At 48.2% G+C, this 20,203-nt stretch overlaps 1 protein-coding gene across 1 annotated transcript; it reads right to left on the bottom strand.

Moving 5' to 3' along the window:
• Positions 1-23: 23 nt before the first annotated feature.
• ATXN1 (ataxin 1) lies at positions 24-17,175 on the bottom strand. The gene is made up of 2 exons (XM_065886177.1): positions 15,286-17,175; positions 24-554 (listed from the first exon to the last, which is right to left on the bottom strand). The coding sequence occupies exons 1-2, from the start codon at positions 17,173-17,175 to the stop codon at positions 24-26; spliced, it is 2,421 nt and encodes an 806-aa protein (XP_065742249.1).
• Positions 17,176-20,203: the final 3,028 nt, after the last annotated feature.

Here is a 20,203-nt window from a genome sequence, read left to right as displayed (position 1 = left end):
GATTTCCTTTCCCCACACGGCCTCTACTTGCCTACGTTAGAGCGGCCTTCAATGCAAATCTTAACCTCCTGAGAAATGAGAGAAGGCTTAGGAAGAGTCAAAGGTGGCTCGTCTTCCGACTTCTCCAGTTTGCGGCTCTCCGGCGCCGACCACCTCCTCTTCCTCGTGGCCGCGGGCTTGCTGGGTTCTATTTTGGTGAGCAAGGGCACGGCAGGCAATCCAATTTTTTCTGGAAACTTCAGTTCGCCATTCTCAGAGAGCATCTGGGCACTTCCCTGATTGATCCCGTTTTCCTGCTCGGCGTACCTGTGTCTACTGCCCGCGAGGCCGTCGGTCTTTGAGTGCTTCCGCAGGACACTGGCGGGATCCACGGCCTGGCCCTTTTTAACAGAGCCATTCTTCAGGTTCTTGAGGGTGAGCGAGATACAGACATCCCCAACGGAGAGTTTAGAACACGGCAAATCAAAGAGCTGGCTGGTTCTCTCCGGGCAACAGGATGACCAGCCCTGTCCAAACACAAAAAAAGGATACTCTACCAAAACTTCCACGCTGACCTGTGGGAACAGTGAGAGACAGGGAGAGGGAAGGGAAGGAAGAAATGAAGACATTTCATTCTTGTTTTATTGCATACATTACACGTACACAGACATACATACGCATAGGTGAATGGAAAAAAATAAGACTCAGTTCCCCAAACCTCCTCCACCAACAGATGCAAATGAGGTTCTTAACTTTCTGCTGTACCTGTACTTACCATATATAGATGTTGGGTAGAAGCCGGTAGAAGTCCATTCAGTATTCAAAATATCGTTTTACTGTGTATGAGCTCTACAGCTGGTCTCCATTAAAACAAGTCAGTGGAGCCCCAAGGATGACGGAACACCTACTTAGTGTTCGGCGCTGGGCTAGGCGCTGCACGTGACTCAAGCCCAAGGTATATTCTTGTGTCTTATTAGCTCACTGGACAGATGCTATTCTCGTGTATAACAGGGCTGAATACGGATCAGAGTTAGATTGTATTGAAGCCCCATAAGGCAGGCATTTATGTGCTCATCACTGTGTCCCTGGCCCCTAAAAGAGTACCTGGCACATGGTTGAAACTTAATATTTACTGGATAAATGAATGCGTACTCTCGGAATTTAGGGGGAGCAGAATCAGGGAGGGCTGGAGAAAGCAGGGAGGGCTTTCCCAGGACCCCAAGGATGGGCAGGATTTGGAAGGATCTGAGGGTGAAACGAATACAGACAGCTCAAGGGCTTGGCCCATCCACATGGGCAAGCCCCAGGTACTCAAATCAGTCTCCCTTTTGTTTGAAAAACAAATATCAAAAGCAGGGGAAGCCCAGTATCCTTTCAATACCTGCCGTTTTCTCTAGGCTACTATGTGCCACTCACTGTGATGAATTTCAATAAATTGAAAACAACAGTCTTGGTCACAAAGGAGTTCACAATCCAATGGGCAAAAGAGGCACATACACAGTAACTGCCGATCAATGTGGCGAGTGTGGCCACAGAGTGGGGCTCTACTGCTCGGTACGGGAGTAAGCGGTTGGAGGGCAGAGGAAAGGCATGGAAGAGGTGAGTAAGGAAGTCTTTTGGGATGAGGACACACTGTGCTGAGTTTTAAAAAACAATGGGACTGGAGGAGAGAGGAGTGATGGCAAGGAAAAGACAGTCCTGGAAGTAGGGTTATGTGAACAAAGGCAAGGAGGTGGTCTGTGTAGGGATCTGCAAACTTCCAGTGCTAGTATTACTACTGCCGTCAAATCAAGTTGAAATGCACTTGAGGTTTGAACAGTTTAATTTTCATAGAAATTTAATATCTTCAACTTTATGCTATATAAAAAAGAAAAAGAGAAGAATGAAGTAGTTTTAAACAGTCAGTTTTCAATGGCTTTTGTAGATGTAGTAGACCAGTTAATTTGGACCAACCTTCCTGATGAGGACCACTAAATACTCTAAACAAAAAAAAACTCTGGACAAAATGTAAAAGAAATATGTTTTTCTTATGGCAGTAGACACAAAATATGCCAGTAAAAAAGTCATTGGGTCAGGATCAGGAAAGGGTGTTGGCCAGACATTTGAACCCGGTGTTTGATGCTATTTCCCCCTAAGGATATCTGTACATTCCAAAGTGGGGCAGTTAAAGTGAGCTTTGGGTAATCTCAAGAGCATGGGAGGTGGGTTTCAGCAGGCAGGGAATGGAATTCAGGGTAAGTCACAGGAGGGTGCTCCCTCAAAGAACTGAATTCTAGAAATAAGGTGAAGCAGAAGCAGACAGTTCCTCTCAATGTCTGAAGCTCAGATTTTAATCATCTCATTCATCCCTAAAATTAAATTAAGGTCTTGAATTATTTCCACAATTTTTCAAATAAAAGACATTCAATTAAAAAAGGGGGAGGAGGTCCATGAGCAGATGAGATGAATAAAAACCAGCAGAAACAACAGATACTATAAACAGACCCACAGGGGCTTCTAATATAGTCACCAGATGTAGACTTTAAAATGACTATGTTTACAATATTTAAGGAGATCAAAGACAAAGTTGAGGATTCTGATAGAGAACTAGAATCTATTTTTTTAAAAGATCCATGGAAATTCTAGAATGAAAAAAAAAATACAGCCACTAAAATCAAGAATGCAATGAATGGATTTTACCACAGAATAAACATGGTTTAAGAGAGCGTTAGTGAACTGGATTTTTTAATTATAGAGATTTAGAAGAAGCTATACAGAATAAAACACAAAGACAAAAGGATGGCTAATACAGAGGAAAGGGTATGAGACATAGAAGACTCATTGAGAAGACCTAACAGACACATAATTTGAATCCTACAAGGAGGAGAGAGAGAAGATAATGGCTAAGAATTTTCTGATACTGATAAGAGACAATAAACCACAGATTCAAGAAGGTCGAAACCCCAAGCAGGAAAAATAAAAGGAAATTCTCACCTCAGCAGGTCATAGTTTAACTGCTGTAAATCAAAGTCAGGAGAAGAAAATCTTAAAAGCCCCCAGAACAAAATATACATTACCTCCAAATAAGCAAGAGTTAAATTTATAGTTGACTTCTCAATAAAAATAATAGAAGCTAGAAGACAATGGAATATCTTTAAAGTACTGAAGAAGAACTGCCAACCAAGACTTCTACACTGAGCAAAAAGATCCTTCAAGAATGAAGGCAAAATAAAGACATTTTTTCAGATAAATAATAATTGAGAGAATTCACCATCAACAGATCTGCATTAAGGAAAATACTAAAGAGTTCTTCAGGTAGAGGAAAAATGAATCTAGATGGAAGTTTGCAGATGTAGGGAGGAATGAAGAACAATGAAAATGGTAGATGTGTGAGCAAATTAAAATAATATGGTTGTCCCTCAGTATCCACAGGAGATTTGTTCTAGGACTCCCCAAGTATACCATAATCCAAGGATGCTCAAGTCCATTATATAAAATGGCACAGTATTGGCGTATAACCTACGCACATCCTCTGTATACATTAAATCATCTACATTACTTACAAGACAATGTAAATGCTATGTGAATAGTTGCCTGGGAACTATTCAAGTTTGAGGAAATTCAAGTTTTGCTTTTTGGAACTTTCTAGAATTTTTTGCCCATAAATATTTTCAATCTGTGGTTGGTTGAATCCGCAGATGTGGAATCCACAGATATGCAGAGCTGACTGTATTGACTAAATACAAGAATACTGAAAATGTTCTGTTGAATTTCATACACAGGCACACATACAGAAACATAAATAATTAAAATATCCCACTTTAAATGTAGTGAATTTCCATGTAATTTACACGGATTGTGGCTTTTCTACTTAACCGCTTTATCTTTTTTGGATAATTATGATTAATCCAGTTTTAGATACACTTTTTGAATGGTATACTTTATTTGCTCCATAGAAGACCTAAGTGTTTTCAGAAAAAACAACTAGAATGAATTTATATGGAAGCCTATTACTATAGTGTGTATGTGAGCATGAGTCCATATAAATGTGCATGTTATCAGGGGGAAGTTTCATTGTTCTGGGTTATCTTAATAACGTAAAGAGAATGAAAAAATTTTGAGTTTCTACTATGTCAAACATTCAGGTACCCACTTTACAAAAAGCATTTTGTTTGATACAATATACTAAGTGAGAAAAATACCGTTGTTCTAATTTTACAAATAAGGAACTATAGTTTCAGAGAGATTAAATCACTTGCCTAACGTCATGACTATATACTGATGGAGTTGGAATTTAATCCCTGTCTCTTTGGCCCCCAAACCCATTTTTTTTCCTATGTTCCTGATCTCTGCCCCTGTGAACAAAGGTATTGTAATACCATCAGAAGACATGACCTTAACGTTTCCACTGCTCCAAAAGTGAAGAATGTTACTTGAAATAAATAGGATCCGATGACCAGAGGTCATGGATTTTTTCCTGATACAAAAAGTTGTGAAATAGCATCAGCCTTATTACATCTACTATGCAAATGAAGTCTCTCTATATAAGTGTCATGAGGCTGATACACAACTACATTCACATCACACATATATATTTGCATGTACATACGTACAAATATACTTACAAGTAATAGTATCGGATGGGGATGCCAACTAAGTTCCAAGTGGGAGGACCAACCTGGAGCTGGCTCCATAAATCCTGTCCCAAACCTCTTAAAGCCATTATCATCATACACTGAGCAGAGGGAACAAATCCCACTTCAAGTGGCGACTGTTTGTCTGCGTTTCCTAGATGATCCCCTGCTCTTGGGCAGAGTCTCACTGACAGACAGCCCAACACCCACTAACGAACAAGTTCTCGCTGTGTGAGCCATATTATACACATTCCTCAGAGCAGCCAATATTCATGTTCTGAAAATAACTCCTACTGTATACAAATCTATTCGAAGACTTTCACATGTTGCCAAGTATCTGCAGACTCACTGAGAAGAAATGGCTTCAAAGCCTTTGTGACAAGTAACCTTACTGATGATTCTGTAAGCTGTGATAATAGATGCACATCCTCCCCATTACATACACCATATTTTGGGGCATTTTGAAAGCCCTTCGTTATTCCCCGAACTATGAAGGCAGGTCTTAGAATTAAATGCTGTGAGATGGTCGATAGCTTGAACAGCCTACTTAAAACTTCATGAAAGAAAAGTGATGAGAGAGAACACATGAGAGGTGCTGAAAAGAGCCAATGATAGTGGGATTTATTTATTTTGGGGGGTACGCGGGCCCCTCACTGTCGTGGCCTCTCCCGTTGCGGAGCACAGGCTCCAGACGCGCAGGCTCAGTGGCCATGGCTCACGGGCCCAGCCGCTCCGCAGCACATGGGATCTTCCCGGACCGGGGCGTGAACCCGCGTCCCCTGCATCGGCAGGCGGACTCTCAACCACTGAGCCACCAGGGAATCCCAATGATGGGATTTATTTTAACCTAGGGAACTTCGGGCCAATTTTCTCTGTCACTTCAAAGGCTTGCCTTTGGTCCCTTCCTCCTAAATTCTGGCTTTGTCTTCTCCCAGAAGTGATTTGCCCTCCTGGGAAAAGAATGCCACCCCCTCAGCTGGGTCCACACAGATCAGGAGCAAAAGATTCAGATAAATCTGATCATTGTAAGCAGTGGGCTGGATGGCTCAGGCCACATGTTATTTTTCTCCTAATTATTTACCCTCGCTAATATTTATCCTCACGAATATTCTTCCCACCCTAATTATGTAGCCTGAATTATCTAGATAATGCATTTTTTTTTTTTGGTCTGCATATATGTGAACTAAAGTAAGCTTTTGCCCTTTCATTAGTAAAAGTTAAACTCTTGTTGCACATATCTCAAATAAGCACACGAAAGTAAGTCATAATAAATCTATTTCAATTTCGTATTTAGGTTTGTCAGAAGGACATAAACATTCTTAAAGATTAACTGATCATTAACAGTTAATGAACAAATCATACCGACAGATTTTTCAGTGAGAAAAATGGGTGGGTCTGTCCTCTTGAAACTCCCTTGGAGGGGAACATTATCTGCTTCCAAACATGCTGTCAGTGCCAATGGGGTACTATTTTGATGGTAGGATTTTGTGACATGATGTCACTTTAAACCAGAAATGAGTCTGAATTAGTTGAATTTGAGGTCCACGTGGGTCTCCCTCTGGGTGCTGAGAAATATTATTGTATTCACACTTGAGGTTTTGCGGTTTTAATAAAGTTCAAAATCTAACACCGAGCACCTGCGAAGTGTTAGGGACTTACTGTTCAAGACCTAGTACTTGCCTTCAGTGAGGAGCCAGAACATGTATGCAAAACAAGTGACTTCACCAGGGCATACGTGGATACTGGCAACCATGTTACCTGGTGATGTCCACTTGGCTATCTACGGGCAACTCAAACTTAACGTGTTCCAAACAGACCTCTTCATATTCCCCTGCCCACTGGCGCCTCCTGGGTTCCTCCCCACCTCCGGGGGCAGCGTCCCCATTGTTCCAGGGTTCAGGTCAACGGCCGGGGCATCATACTTTACTCGACTCCTTCTCCCAGACCACACACATCCAAATCATAAGCAAATCCCATTGGTTCTCTCTTCCACCTACAGCTAGAATGAGACCATTTCTCACTGCTTCCACCTCCACAGTCCTGGCCAAGCCAGCTTCTCTCACGGGGAGAAAAAGCCTCCGTGAATAAGCCTGGCGTGGTCTGCATCCCACCCCCTCCTCCCTGCACTGTAGTGACACTGGTCTCCCTGTTGGTCCTTTCACTCCAAAACACTCGTGCCTCTGGGTCTGTGCATCTGCTATTCCCTCCACGTGGAGTCCGTTCTGCCCTGTGTCCTCCCGTTCCCCTTCTCAGAGACAGCGTCACCGACCACCTATTTAAAATAACTACCCTCCGGGCTTCCCTGGTGGCGCAGTGGTTGAGAGTCCGCCTGCCGATGCAGGGGACACGGGTTCGTGCCCCGGTCCGGGAAGATCCCACGTGCCGCGGAGCGGCTGGGCCTGTGAGCCATGGCCGCTGAGCCTGCACGACCGGAGCCTGTGCTCCGCAACGAGAGAGGCCACAACAGTGAGAGGCTCGCGTACCGCCAAAAAAAAAATAAAAAAAAATAAAAAAAAAAAACCTACCCTCCATCCTTATCTTCCCCACCCCCAATAGGCTGCTTTACTTTTTTCCCATAGCACTTATTATCTTTCAATGCATTATTTTGTTTACTTCCATATTTGTCTGTTTCACCTCTTCCCATAAACTCCCTTAAGACTATATGTTCCATGGGGGCTGAGATATTGCCTGCTTTGCTCGTTGTTCCATCCCCAGGGTACAGAATACTTCCTGGCATGTAATAGGTGCTCAGTACAAATCGGAAAGACTATGCCTTCCACGTGTCAAAAACTCCGCAATGGCACTACCGGCCAACAGAGGTCAATGTTTAGACGCTGGAGAGGCTCTGCCTGGCCTTGCTTCCACCAGCCAGGACTAAACTGGGCTTACAATCCTCCCCAGGGAGAGGGGCTGCGCCTTCCCTGGGTCTTGCTGCTCGGCCCCCAACAGACAGCTTTCCTGGCTGAGGTACCACTGCCTCACTCCACGTTCCCCTGTCAGTCAGACGCTGAGCTCGCCCTGATTTCACTGAACCACACTTCAGTTACTTCCTCTCCAATCTTGAGGGTCCTTTTTGCTCTTTCAGCCAGGCTAATAACCATTAATTCACTTTATGATCTTGTGGGGGTTCAGACAGATTAAACTCCAATGAAAATAAACTCATGGGGGCAGTACCATATAAAGTCAAAGCATGTTACATAACTCCTGGCAGCTCGACACAGTCCATTTTTTTTCATCCCATAAATATATCCTTTTCCAAACACTTTAAGCAGTCTGGAAGATGAAATGGGAGCATGAAGAGCCTTTGTCCTGGTGTCAGCTTGAGGCCCCTCTGCCTTTCATCTCTGAATGTCTTGTATCCAGCACCTCTCTTTTTTAGGGGTGATCACCTCCCATCCTCCTGTACCCTCTTTCCGCCCTCCTCCGGCTGCTGCAGGCACGCCCGTCGCTCACCACTGCTCCAGAGAGAAACCTGCCCTCCCCTCCCTCCCTCCAGCCCCGCTAAACCAACTCCTCTAAAACGATCACCTCCAGCTTCCATTCAGGATGAAGAAACCAAGACAGGGAGGCAACACATCCTCACTTCTGAGCTGATAATTATTTTTTCCATGTCACCTTCCTGTATTCAGCAAAAGTCCTTTAGCTACTTAGTTAAAGACTACTGTATCTAAACAACGCATGCATGTACGCATACTTATGCTGTTTGGTTGTACTTTTCAATGGTAGATTGGTGCTATGTCTATATACACACATATGTACGTATCACCAAAAGCAAGATATAAAGAAAACAAAAGGTCTGTTGCTTAACTTTGTCTCCATTTTCCTTCACGAGAATCCCTGTTTTCACATATGCGAAGGGCATCTGTTTTACAAAACGTTTTTGCTTAAGCCTATCACAAATGTACAAATTCTGCCCGCATCTGGGAGCAAGGACATCGCTCAGAAGCTGGGTTTCAGTGATGACGTCTTGCTCTTGGTGAAATGATTACACTGGGAATCCCTAACTTTGTCTGCAAGGGAAGTTCTTGGTCTGTTTCACCTGCAGAGAAAAGCCAGTCTGCTTTCCTCGAAGGCCAGTTTGCACACCCACATTCCACACATCAAGAAAATCAGAGAACCCTGGAACAAAGACGGAGGGGCTGACGGAGAGCCCCATTTACTTCGACGTTGAAAGATCATTAATAAAAAGTCACACCTCTTCAATCGAGTGTAAGAGCGTCGGTGAGTGTTCTATTTAAAACATTTCATCACATTCACACTAAGCCTGATTCAGTCTTTGGTGGAAGCTGTTTCATTGAACCCACATCCCCACGCAGAGACGCCTCCAAACACAAACCCCAAGTGACGGATGAGCTAGGTTCTTCTCGCATTGTCGCTTGGCTCCCAGGGCCTCCACGGGACCCAAGCAGCAGGTGACCAGGGCAGGTCTGGGGCACACGGGTCTATCCCACTTGCCCTCCTCCCCTGGGGTCTTAATATGTGTGCCTGAAAGAACTACGGCATGTTATTTAGGGCTAAAAAGAAATGAGCTCTCAAAGCCACAAAAAGACACGGCAGCACCTTAAACGCATGTTGCCAAGTGAAAGAAGCCAGTCTGAAAAGGCTACATACTATAGGAGTCCAACTGCATGACATTCCGGAAAAGGCAGAACTACAGAGATGGAAACAGATCAGTGGTTGCCAGGGGTGTGGGGTGGAGTACCGACAGGTGAAGCAGGAAGGATTTTTAGGGTGGGGAAACCAGTTTCTAGGACACTGGGAGGCTGGATGCGTGATATTACACATTTATGAAAACCTACAGAATGTACAGCACAGAGTAAACCCTAATGTGAAGCATGGACTTTAGTTAATAACCATGTATCAATTTAGCTTATCAATTGTCACAAGTAAATCACAAAAATGCAAGATTTTAATAACAGGGGAAACTTCAGGCATCTGGGAACTCTCTGTACTTCCTGCTCAATTTTTTGTAAACCTGAAACTACTTCCAACAATAAAGTCTATTTTTTAAAAAGCTATAAACAACAATGGTCCTAGAGAATCTGCTTCAGTAAAACACGTAATGGCTTCCCTGGTGGCGCAGTGGTTAAGAACCTGGCTGCCAATGCAGGGGACACGGGTTCGAGCCCTGGTCCGGGAAGATCCCACATGCCGCGGAGCAACTAAGCCCGTGCACCACAACTACTGAACCTGCGCTCTAGAGCCCGTGAGCCACAACTGCTGAGCCCACGCGCCTAGAGCCTGTGCTCTGCAACGAGAAGCCACTGCAATGAAGAGTAGCCCCCGCTCACCGCAACTAGAGAAAGCCCGCACGCAGCAACGAAGGCCCAACATAGCCAAAAAAAGAAAAAAAAAAAAAAATTCCTCTTTGCCTTTAAATAAATAAATAAATAAGTAAAATAACACATGTACGATCCCCAAGCCGGGGGCACTTACATCACACACAGGCTAAAGGAGAGCATTTTTCTTCTTTTGTGGGGAGGGGGAGGGAACACACACACACACAAACAAAAATGTGTTCGATACCATTTCTCTGCTGGAGCCTTTCTGGCATTAGAACTGAATGGATTCTCACCAATCACTGGACCCCAGGCCCGGTAATGAGCTTTGCTTTGAGGGAAGCCACTACCTATTTTCTAATTCATTAGGGTTCATATCCACCAAGCCCTACATGTAAAATGTTTGGCAAGTTGGTTTGCCTTGGCTGCTAAGGGACCACACAGGCTTCTGCGTGGCTTGCATGAGGGCTCTGGCTATTTTTAGGCACCAACTAATCCATTAAATGCATAATGCTGCCACTGATGGCTCACAGAACGCGGTAGTCAAAATAAAAAATAGTGGAATGAAAGAAATAGGCCATCAGTAGACATGCAGTGATCACGTCATTATAACACGCTGTAAAGGTGTGCGCGCGCACACACACACGCACACACACACACACACACACACACACACACGACAGTCGGGAGAAGAAAATGGCACGGAATACTAAGCCGCCACCAAGGAGGTAAAAGGAAGTAGTCACCTTCCTGAATCTGGGACGCGACAGACAGCCCTAATAACAGACGGAGGCCGGCACTTAGGTAAAACGCAGTCAACGACAAGTGTCACCCCAGAGCAGCTCACAGATAAAATGTACTACAATTCTGACAAAATGTTGTGTACTCTTCAGAAAAGTTGAGCCTGGGAAGAATGAGATGGAGGGATTGGGTGGCTGTTCAGACAGAACGCTGTTTGCCAGATGGAAGCCCAGGGCCCCCCAGGGGGCGCCATCCCGGGCAGGAGGTCCCCCAGTGGGCACGATGCTTAGATCCTCTCTGCAAAAGAAAGGGGCACGAGCCCGTTTCTGCACCGGTCCTCTTACTGATGTGCAGAGTGGACCACCCAACGACCCCTCCAGTCCAGCTCACGCTGAGGAAAACGCAGACTGTGTTACAGGCACACGGGCTAGCATGAGGTCACGGAGCCTTCCTCAGAGAAGCAGCAGGATGGGTACTCCTGGGCCACCAGGGGAACATGCCACAGGGACAGAGGCAGCGTAAAATGGCTCACTGGAAATGGTCAGCCTTCTTTCTAGACTTTTCTAAACTGTCTCTCCTTCCATAAACTCTTTGGAGAGAATGAAGCCTTTTATTCATTTTTCAGAAGCTAACCTTTCTCTTCTCAGGGCCAAAGTCACCCAAGTGGAAGCAGGGAAAGGAAACTAACATTGGCGAGGGCCTACTACACGCTACCTACTGTGCTGGTTCCTTCGAACGTATTTCCTTTCATTCGTCTGACAACCTTTTTTCTTTGCACTACGGCGTAAACCGAATGGAAGGCTCATACGTAATTTGTACCGTGAAGCGTGTGTGCGCTGATCTGTACATGGTTTGCACAAGCTCCAGAGTGGTGGATCCAGGTCCTGCATTTTCTGACCAGCTAACCTGCTTCCCACCCAAGCAGACCACGCTCCATCCTCCAGCCGCATCACACTGGCTCCCACGTTGATGATATCACCTAGGGATCCCTTCTGGGACTCGCCACGGACTAAGGAGACCACGGGTGGCTACGAAGAGGCTTCATGTGGTGCGCACAGGCTAACAGACAATGCTGGGATGCCCTTTTTGCTCCCACGGCACCGGGGTGGGGGAACTTGGATGCAAGGACGCTTTGCCTGGGCCAAGAAATACTGCACTGGGTAGGACAAAACCTCATGGATGGTGACGAACACGCAAAAGCATTTTTCTCCTACGCTGCCTCATCTGGAGCTTTAGCTGGAGACCACCCTGGAGGTGTCTTTCACACAATAATAATTAGGAATTTGGCTCCTGAAAACAATGCCCTCAGTGAAAACTCCCTTGGCTCTATCAGGATGGCTTTCCTTCCAAAGACGTCTATGTGCTGATTATAAGCATGAAGTCAGGGAAGTTTCCCTTTATGTCCCCCCTTTGGTTTTTGCTTACTGGATGCTAGTAAATTTTATAAGAGCTGTTCTTCACGGCAGGAAAGCAAGGGATCACAAAAACGAGAAGAGGCCCAAGATATGATCTTGTATAAGGAATCATTTGCCCATTTTAGCGATGAGAAAACCCCCAGCTCTGAGAGGTGAGACCACTTGCCTTGCAGCCAACCAGACTCCAGCTCGTGGCTTCTCCCCACCAGCCACACGACATTCACCGGGGATGCCCGTGGTTGGTTACGAACTCAAGCATCCCTGTGGTCTTGCTTCCGTGCAGGATTTATGCCAGGGGTCATAAAGCCATCTGTCCTCTAGCAAACCACCCCTTCCTTCCACAACTTCCCCAATCCAATTTGTGAGTTTGCTAATTAAGTGCAACACTTTGCATGTTTCTAAATCTCCCTGTGGGTGCAAGTGTTAGTGATTTCGAATCCACTGAGCAGACAGACCAGGGGAGAAAACCCCACCGAGTGCCGCTGGGGATGGAGGGAAGTCCTCAGCCCTCAGAGTGTAAATTAAATCCAGGCCTTCGTTTTCTGTCTCCCTTCCCTCTCCCCTTCTCGCTTCCTCTGCTTCCCTCCTGACTCTGCTCCTGTCACTTGTGGTAAACACAGCTGGTGGAGTATTTTAGCTGTGATGACGTCAGCCTGTTTCTGATAGGCTTCGGGGTAAAGTGACAAATCACTGGTGGTGTCAGGGCCCCGCACTTGTATTTCTACAGCGTGAAACTCCAGCCACCCTTTGGAGCCGAAGCCGCAGACCTGTGAGCAGGCCCTGACAAACACGCTGCCTTCTAATTTGCACCTTGGCTGTCAGCGAGAAGACTGGTGGTCTGGCGATGGGAAGGAAATGAGACTTCCCACGTGGAAGCCGACTTCACCATCGTTTAAGCGTTCGCTCTGCAAAGGATCGAGCGAGGCAAACACAGAGAGATGCTTCCTCTCTAAGAACTGCCGGGTCGGGTCGATGTGAAACCTAGAGGTCTGTGAAGCTCCTGATGACTGTGGAGGCTGCCGGGGCCTTGGAGATGCGCCCGCAGCTCAGAGCTGCTCTTTACCGAAAGAGACGCTAGGCCGGAGACAGCAGCATTTTCAAAATCACCCCGATTTCCATGCCTACCTCTCTTCACAGTAGTGCTTTAAGGATTAAAAGGACCATGAAAAAACACGTTTACTTCTCCTTCTTATTTTCCAGGCTTCACCTGGGGTCTGTTAAAAGACAACTTTGCTAAAGACAGCTTGTTCTTTCAGCTAGTATCCATCCACCCCTAATCCATATAGGACAGTGGGAGTGAGCAGAAACTACGGACGGGTAGTGAGTTCTAAATAATGATGCCCTTTTCCAAATATTCTCATTTTTGCTATATATATAATTTTTTTTTAAATTAGAACTCTGAGAAATCTTTCTTGGGCCTTACGAAAGGCTACAGCAACATCTCACCATAAAAAAAGAAAAGTCTTCGGGGCTAAAAGCTCCTGGCAACACAGGTCCCCTGATATCGTGCATGATCCCACATCCGGACATTCACCAGCAGTTCTGGAAGATGCTTTGGAAAATCGGGCTCCCCTACCTCACTTGATCTTTTTCTTTTAAATATACTAACAACAATTCAAACCATTAACTAGTTTGTTTATTTTCTTTGAATGTCCCAAATACCAGCTATGCCATGACCATTTTTCAACTCATTTCAACCTGAAGGAGGTGCTGTCACATCTGAGTGTTTCAAAGTCCTCAGTGAGGGGCTTCCCTGGTGGCGCAGTGGTTGAGAGTCTGCCTGCCGATGCAGGGGACACGGGTTCGTGCCCCGGTCCGGGAGGATCCCACATGCCGCAGAGCGGCTGGGCCCGTGAGCCATGGCCGCTGAGCCTGCGCGTCCGGAGCCTGTGCTCCGCAACAGGAGAGGCCACAGCAGTGAGAGGCCCGCGTACCACCAAAAAAAAAAAAAAAAAAAAAGGCCTCAGTGAAACCATTCCTAGAGGGAGTGAGTCTCTACCATCCACCAGGGCAGTTCCTGGCCTCGGGGCCAAACCTGATTGACTCCAAGCAAGCTAGGCAGTGAAACTGCTGTTTCATACAAATGGGCAGAATAAATGCATTCAAGTGATTTAAGAAACTGGAAAAGAGTGGACTGAAGGAACCCATGGAAATTAAGAGAGCTAATCATAGTTCCAGTTTTAACGTGACTCACCGTGGCTACATCTGGTCCTTGGGGTTCCTATATATCAGAAGTCCAGGAGCCCACCTGGGACAGCCCTGACTTTGCAGACTATATTAACCATGCCTTTTATTCTCTATATCTGATGCTTTGCCATCTTGGGGCCTTGTTGACTCTGGAGGGACTGTGCCTCCCTGGGTTAGCTCATTACTAGAGACAGCTGACAGCTCACCTGCCTGGGAGAATGTCCTTCATATGCAAAGCAAACACCCACAACCCAGCCACCTCCTCTATGGAGCTTTCACTCTCTGGGCCACTATCCACCAGCCCTAATCATCCCAGGGCCAGGTACCAGACACCCAGGGACAGCTCCTGTGCCCAGGGCCTGCTGAAGTGATTCCAACTAGCCAATCCTAAGTCTGCCTACCCTGCCTCACCCACTCCTTCCCCCTGAAACCACAATCAAGGCTCTTGCCCATGTTTTCTCACTCCCAGTGCCTCCTGACCCTGGTGCTTCCCCACGTGGCCCTGCATGGCACAGCACAAACCCTCCTCTTGGCATCTGAGTAGAACAAACTGTCTTTTCAATGGCAGTTGTATTCTCATCTGTCGGCCTCACCATACCTAAATAATAACAAAAGCTACGTGTTACAACACAGATGTGTAATGGGGCGTGGCCACTCTGGGCATTTAACGTTCTCACCTTAACCAGCACTGTCTTTTCCTGACCAAAAGAAGAGTGGGGGGAGATGACTTTTCTTAATCAGGGTTCCTCATCTAAACCACAAAACAAAAAAATAACTTGAGTGGCGATCTTCTTAATTGTCCCAAGAATGGTACCTGACCAGCCTCACTCTAGACACAGAAAAGTTAATTCATTACAAACAGCAGGTGCTTTGGTGTACGAGGGCTTAATTCTCTTAGAGAACGTGCTTGGGAAATGTGACGAGTCTAACTTCCAGGTGTCAATGAAAACCCTCCATCATCCCCACAGCCACTGACAGGTCTGCCTCTCGGAAGAAATTCACTGTGCTGGGAAGCGATGAAGGTGGTGCGGCGGGGTGTCCCCCTACCTGTGTGATCCGGATGAACGTTACCTGTGCTCGGTGATCCCCGACAGCAAACTGTATCACGGCGACGCCCGGGCTGTGGCTGTCCTCGATCCTCTCCACAGTGCTGGAGTCGATCTTCAGGTCGTTGCTGATCTCTGCACTCTGGATGAAGTCTTCCGTTTTTAAGTCCTCCACCTTCTTCAGCTCCCCGTTGGCCAGCTGGATGATGGAGCCTTTCATGAAGTAGGGAGGCAGCGTAGGGGGCGCGGCTGCAGGGGATGCCACCGACTGCACCACGGGCAGGTGGATCTGCGCCTGCACCATGGCTGGGTAGGCGGCCTGGGTGACCAGGGCCTCGGGGCTGAAGTTCTCGCTCTTGGGAAGGGCGGTGGTGACGAACGTGTGAGGCACTGCAGCAAACTGGGGCGACGACGTGACGATGGCCGAGGCCGCACCCGACCCCTCCATGTCAGCACTGCCCACAGGGATGAGCAGGGGCTGGGTGCCGGGGAGGACCAGGTGCGGGGGCAGGCCGCCGGCGTAGGTGATCGCTTGCTGCTGGCTGCTCAGGTAGCCGATGACGGGCGGCTGAGTCCCTGCGTAGAAGGCTGTGGCCGGCAGTCCAACCGGGAGGGGCTCCGAAGCACTGTGTGTGGTCTGAATGACCGTGTGGGGGGACAGCGTGGCGACGGCAGCGGCCTTCACGCCTTCGGGGCCCAGGGCCTGCTGGGGAGACAGCGCGTAGGATCGGTGCCCGGGCTTCCCTAGGTGCAGGCTGCTTTTGTCGTTGAGGGCGGAGGGGGAGGCCTCTCGGTGGGTGACCTGCTGCACCTCCAGGTCGGCGGCAGGGGTGCTACTGTTGGGCAGGACCATCACAGAGGCCCGCACCCCGGAGGAGTCGCGGCTGCCGTAGTCGGCAGGGCTGGGGTGGACCACCACGTGCCTGGACTCGTACGGGTGGGGAACGGCCTTGCCGCCCGCCTTCACCAGGCCCAGGTCGGCCGCGGTGGGCGCCCCGTACCTGCGGCCCTTCTCCATCTCCCCGTTCAGGATCTCCTTGGCCTGCGCGCCCTGCTGCAGCCGGCTGCTCTCGGCTTTCTTGGTGGCCTCGCGGGCGACAAAGTGGCTGCCGGAGTCGCTGTACTGCACGACGACCTGCGGGGAGGGCCCCAGGGTGAGCGTGTGTGGGATCATCGCCTGGTGCGGGTGCAGGTGGACGGGGATGGCCGGCGGGGAGGCCGGGCGCGCGGCGCTCTGCGGAGAGCTGGAGATGTGCATGTACTGGTTCTGCTGGGTGGGTGGTGGGGACCCGGGGGGCAGGAGCCCCGCGGTCCTGCCCAAGTGCTGCTGCTCAGCCTTGTGTCCCGAGGCTTGGCTCAGGCCGCCCATGTTGGCCAGCAGGGTAGAATAGGCCTCCAGCTGGGAGCGCTGGGATGGAGTGGCGGCCCCCGCGGCCGAGGCCACCGCGCTGGTGACGGGGCTGGCCGTGGGGGAGATCAGCTGAGAAGGGATGAAGCCGGCGTAGGGCCCGCCGTACTGGGAAGAGCCGATGAACTGTAAGGTATGCGGCAGGTGGGCGTACTGCACGGGCGACACCGGGGCCCCGGACTGCGGGGGCGGGTACGCGGGCATCGTCGTGGTCGCCGGGACGGACCGGGGCGCGCTGGGCGGGGAGTAGTCCAGCCCCGCGGACAGCGCTTTGTGTAAACCTATTCCCTGCTGTAAACCGAGCTCTGCCGGGGGTCCCGCCGGCCCTAGCCGCCCGCCCGCGTGGCCCCGGCCGCTCGCGTGGCCCGGGAGCCATGCCACGCCCTCTGCGCGGTGGTTGTCGCTGGGCACAGCCGTGGCCTTGTCCTCCGAGGGCCGGCTGGTGGCGGGGATCTCGCGCTTCTTGGGAGGCAGGCATTCGTTACTGCGCTCTTGGTTGGATTTCATTTTTCGCCGTCCCCCCTCCACGGTGACCGTTTCACTCTCTGGCTGGCTCTGCTTTCAGTCTGATAAACGGAAAGTCACATTTGATTTCTGTAGGGGATCCAGGCTCTTCATGAGGAATCATCTCCCTGTGGGTGCGATCCGCCAGCAGCCGCCCTGGAATCTGGGAAAAGGAAGAGGGTCGGGACAAGGGGAAGAGGAGAGGGAGGAGAGAGGCGATCAGAACATCAGCACCGGAAAAGAACGTCCTCCTCGAGATTGAGACTAAGCTTCTGGTGTCAACGTGAATTCCAAACACACCCCCGCCCCTGCCCGCCCCCACATTAGAGCAGGTAAAACGCTGGCCGGCCGCGCTGTTTAGGACATCAGCAAGATCATTACAACATGCAAGTCAAACCTCTTTTTTATAGATTTAGCAAGTCTCCTAAGACACCTCTCTCAATACCCTCTTCTCTTTTTCTCTTTCCAGAAGGTAGACAATGCGTTTCTTAGTTTCGCTTCCAGAAATGCCACTCTTACGCCTTAGCTCTCCTTTACCTCGCTGGGCAATCAAACGATGCCCACAAGGTGGGTGACACCGGTGAAGGTCAGCCAGACCTACCCTCTGAGCCAGGCACCGGGAGGACAAGGTTAGGAACGGAAATCCTCAGCGGACTTCATACCTTGTCTCTGAGTCCTCATCTGCCAAAGGCACTACTCAGAGATTCCACTGACTCTGGGTCCATACTGGATCTACAATTCTCTCTTCCCTGACACACGCATGCACGCACGTGCACACACACTATGCACAGGCCAACTCAGCAGAGGGAGCCCCAAATAATCGTGTTCTCTACAAGTTTCCAAACAACTCCCAGTACAGCTACTCACATGGTAACAGAAAGCCAAAAGGAATCTGTTTGACAGTTAGAACAGGAACATGGTTATGGTTTTAAAAAAATGCAATAACCAGGCTGATGCATCGAGGGTGTCCTTAACGAGGGTGGCTTTATGCTCGTTCTACCTCTGCCTCTTACTTCCTTTCCAAGTGGTCTTTGAATTTTCTCTCCACACGCTCCATAAAGGGCCAATCCACCCTCAACCCTAGAGAGGAAACCTCTGCTGGACCAATCAGGCCTGAGTGTTTCAACCTGGACATACAAGTAGTGAGCCTGGAGCCAGTTTTCACGGACACCTAATCTCAGTCTTTCAGGAACCACAGAACTCTGTTACCATGACTGTGTCGGCAGACAGATGCCCACCTGGCAAGAGGCAGATCATCAATGGAACCAACAGGGACCAGGCTTACAGGCGGCAGCTGCAGCCGTGAGCCATGTCACGCGCTGTGACCCTGGGAAGCCCTGGATCAGGCTCTGGGAATTCCAGGCCCTGGGGTTTTAGCATTTCTCCTACGCAGACCTGCTTTTCTATAGTCTGATGTTAAAACAGACACAGTTAAGGAAGCAGTTTTCAGCACTACCCTCCCCGACCTAGGGCTTTGTAAGTCCCAGATAACTCCATTCTGTACAGTCTTCTCTTATGAAATGCATGGCACGTAATTTACACCCAATATGTGCAAATAGATTAAGATGACAATGCTATTTTCAAAACAATGATAGAATAAAATTAAACTAAAAAAACTGAAAACAGCTGCCCCTTTTGACTACTTAAAAAGTACTGATACTGATCTTTTATCTCTAGGTTTTAAGTCACGCTAAGGAAGAACTGCATAAACTCTGTTCCCACACAGACTAGCAAAGGAAAGCCATTTAGGAGATGGACTCAAAGTGAACTGTTCCATGCGCCCCCTGCTGGCTCCACAGCAGCACCGATCCAATAAAACCCCACAGGATTTCATTAGGGAAGTTCATGCAAGAGTAGTATGTCAGAATCCGGAATGAGAATATAGTAGCCCAGCCAGTAAGGCAATAGGTTAATTAGCCCAAGGCAGCTCTAGGGAAGAAAAAATAGCGGCATAAAAGTCCTTTCAAAGCCAAGTAAAATGTCAAATGCATTCAGAAAGAGGTCCATTAGCAATGCAAATGTAAAACTGCTGTACAACTGAATGCACCATACACAAACCTAGAAAACCCCTCTGAAGGTACTTTTGAAAAAAGAACTCAGCTTTAGTGAATTTGAATACGAATGCTGACTTGGTTCTCGGCAGTGCCTTGGTTTATTTACACTGTGTTGTTTTTTGAAAGACACTGGCTGACTCAGTTGGCCCTAAAGATCTCAGTATAGAGTCCATAGCTGGTCTTCTGCTAATGGACCAACTAGGACCATATCGGCCTTACCACACAAATTCAAATATACTCTTCTGAAAAGCTGTCCATTGATAAACATCTTTTCCAGATAATACAAATGATAAATCAAGGATACAAAGATTAACTGGAGCGACCTGGGGCCAAACTGACACAAATTTCAACACTCCCTCCTCCTACCTTTAGGAGGACCTTGTCTCCTATTTACCAGCGCAGCTTGGAGGAGTCGAGTCTCTCTAATTCTGGGGCATGTGTCCCTTTCTCTGTGTTTCATTAGCTCTCTATACTGTCTGTCTCTCTCATCAGGGGAAATCATCGTGAGGATAGGGACTGTATCTTGCTGTATTTTCAGTGAACCACGAGAGGGCGCCACAGGACGCCACCATGTCCCTGGTACATTGGATGATAGTTCATAAATTAAAAGAACAGAGAGGTAAATTGCGAAGGTGCAAAGTACAGCAGGGAAAAGGAAGGGAGAAAGAAAGAGACTAGGAAGAAGAGAAGAAAAAAGGAGAGTGGATGTCTGCTTTTAGGGTCTCTTTCTAGCTGCAGACACACGGTCTCCATGTCCCTCATTGCCTTTTCAGTGCTGAAACGCACCAGTGGTTCACCTGGGTCCCGGAGTTCACCTCCGGATGTATCTGTCACAACAAGAGACACGGGGCCACACACCACTGTATAACTGCGAAGTTACCGAAGAGCCACACATGCAGATCATAGGTTTCAACATTATTATTAGGAAAGGGGAAGTGAACAGGGAATTAATAGATGGATCGAGACAAATTTATTTA

Source organism: Phocoena phocoena, chromosome 10 (genome assembly GCF_963924675.1).
Source record: "Phocoena phocoena chromosome 10, mPhoPho1.1, whole genome shotgun sequence".
NCBI lineage: Eukaryota > Metazoa > Chordata > Mammalia > Artiodactyla > Phocoenidae > Phocoena > Phocoena phocoena.
This window is presented reverse-complemented; position numbering and strand designations above follow the sequence as displayed.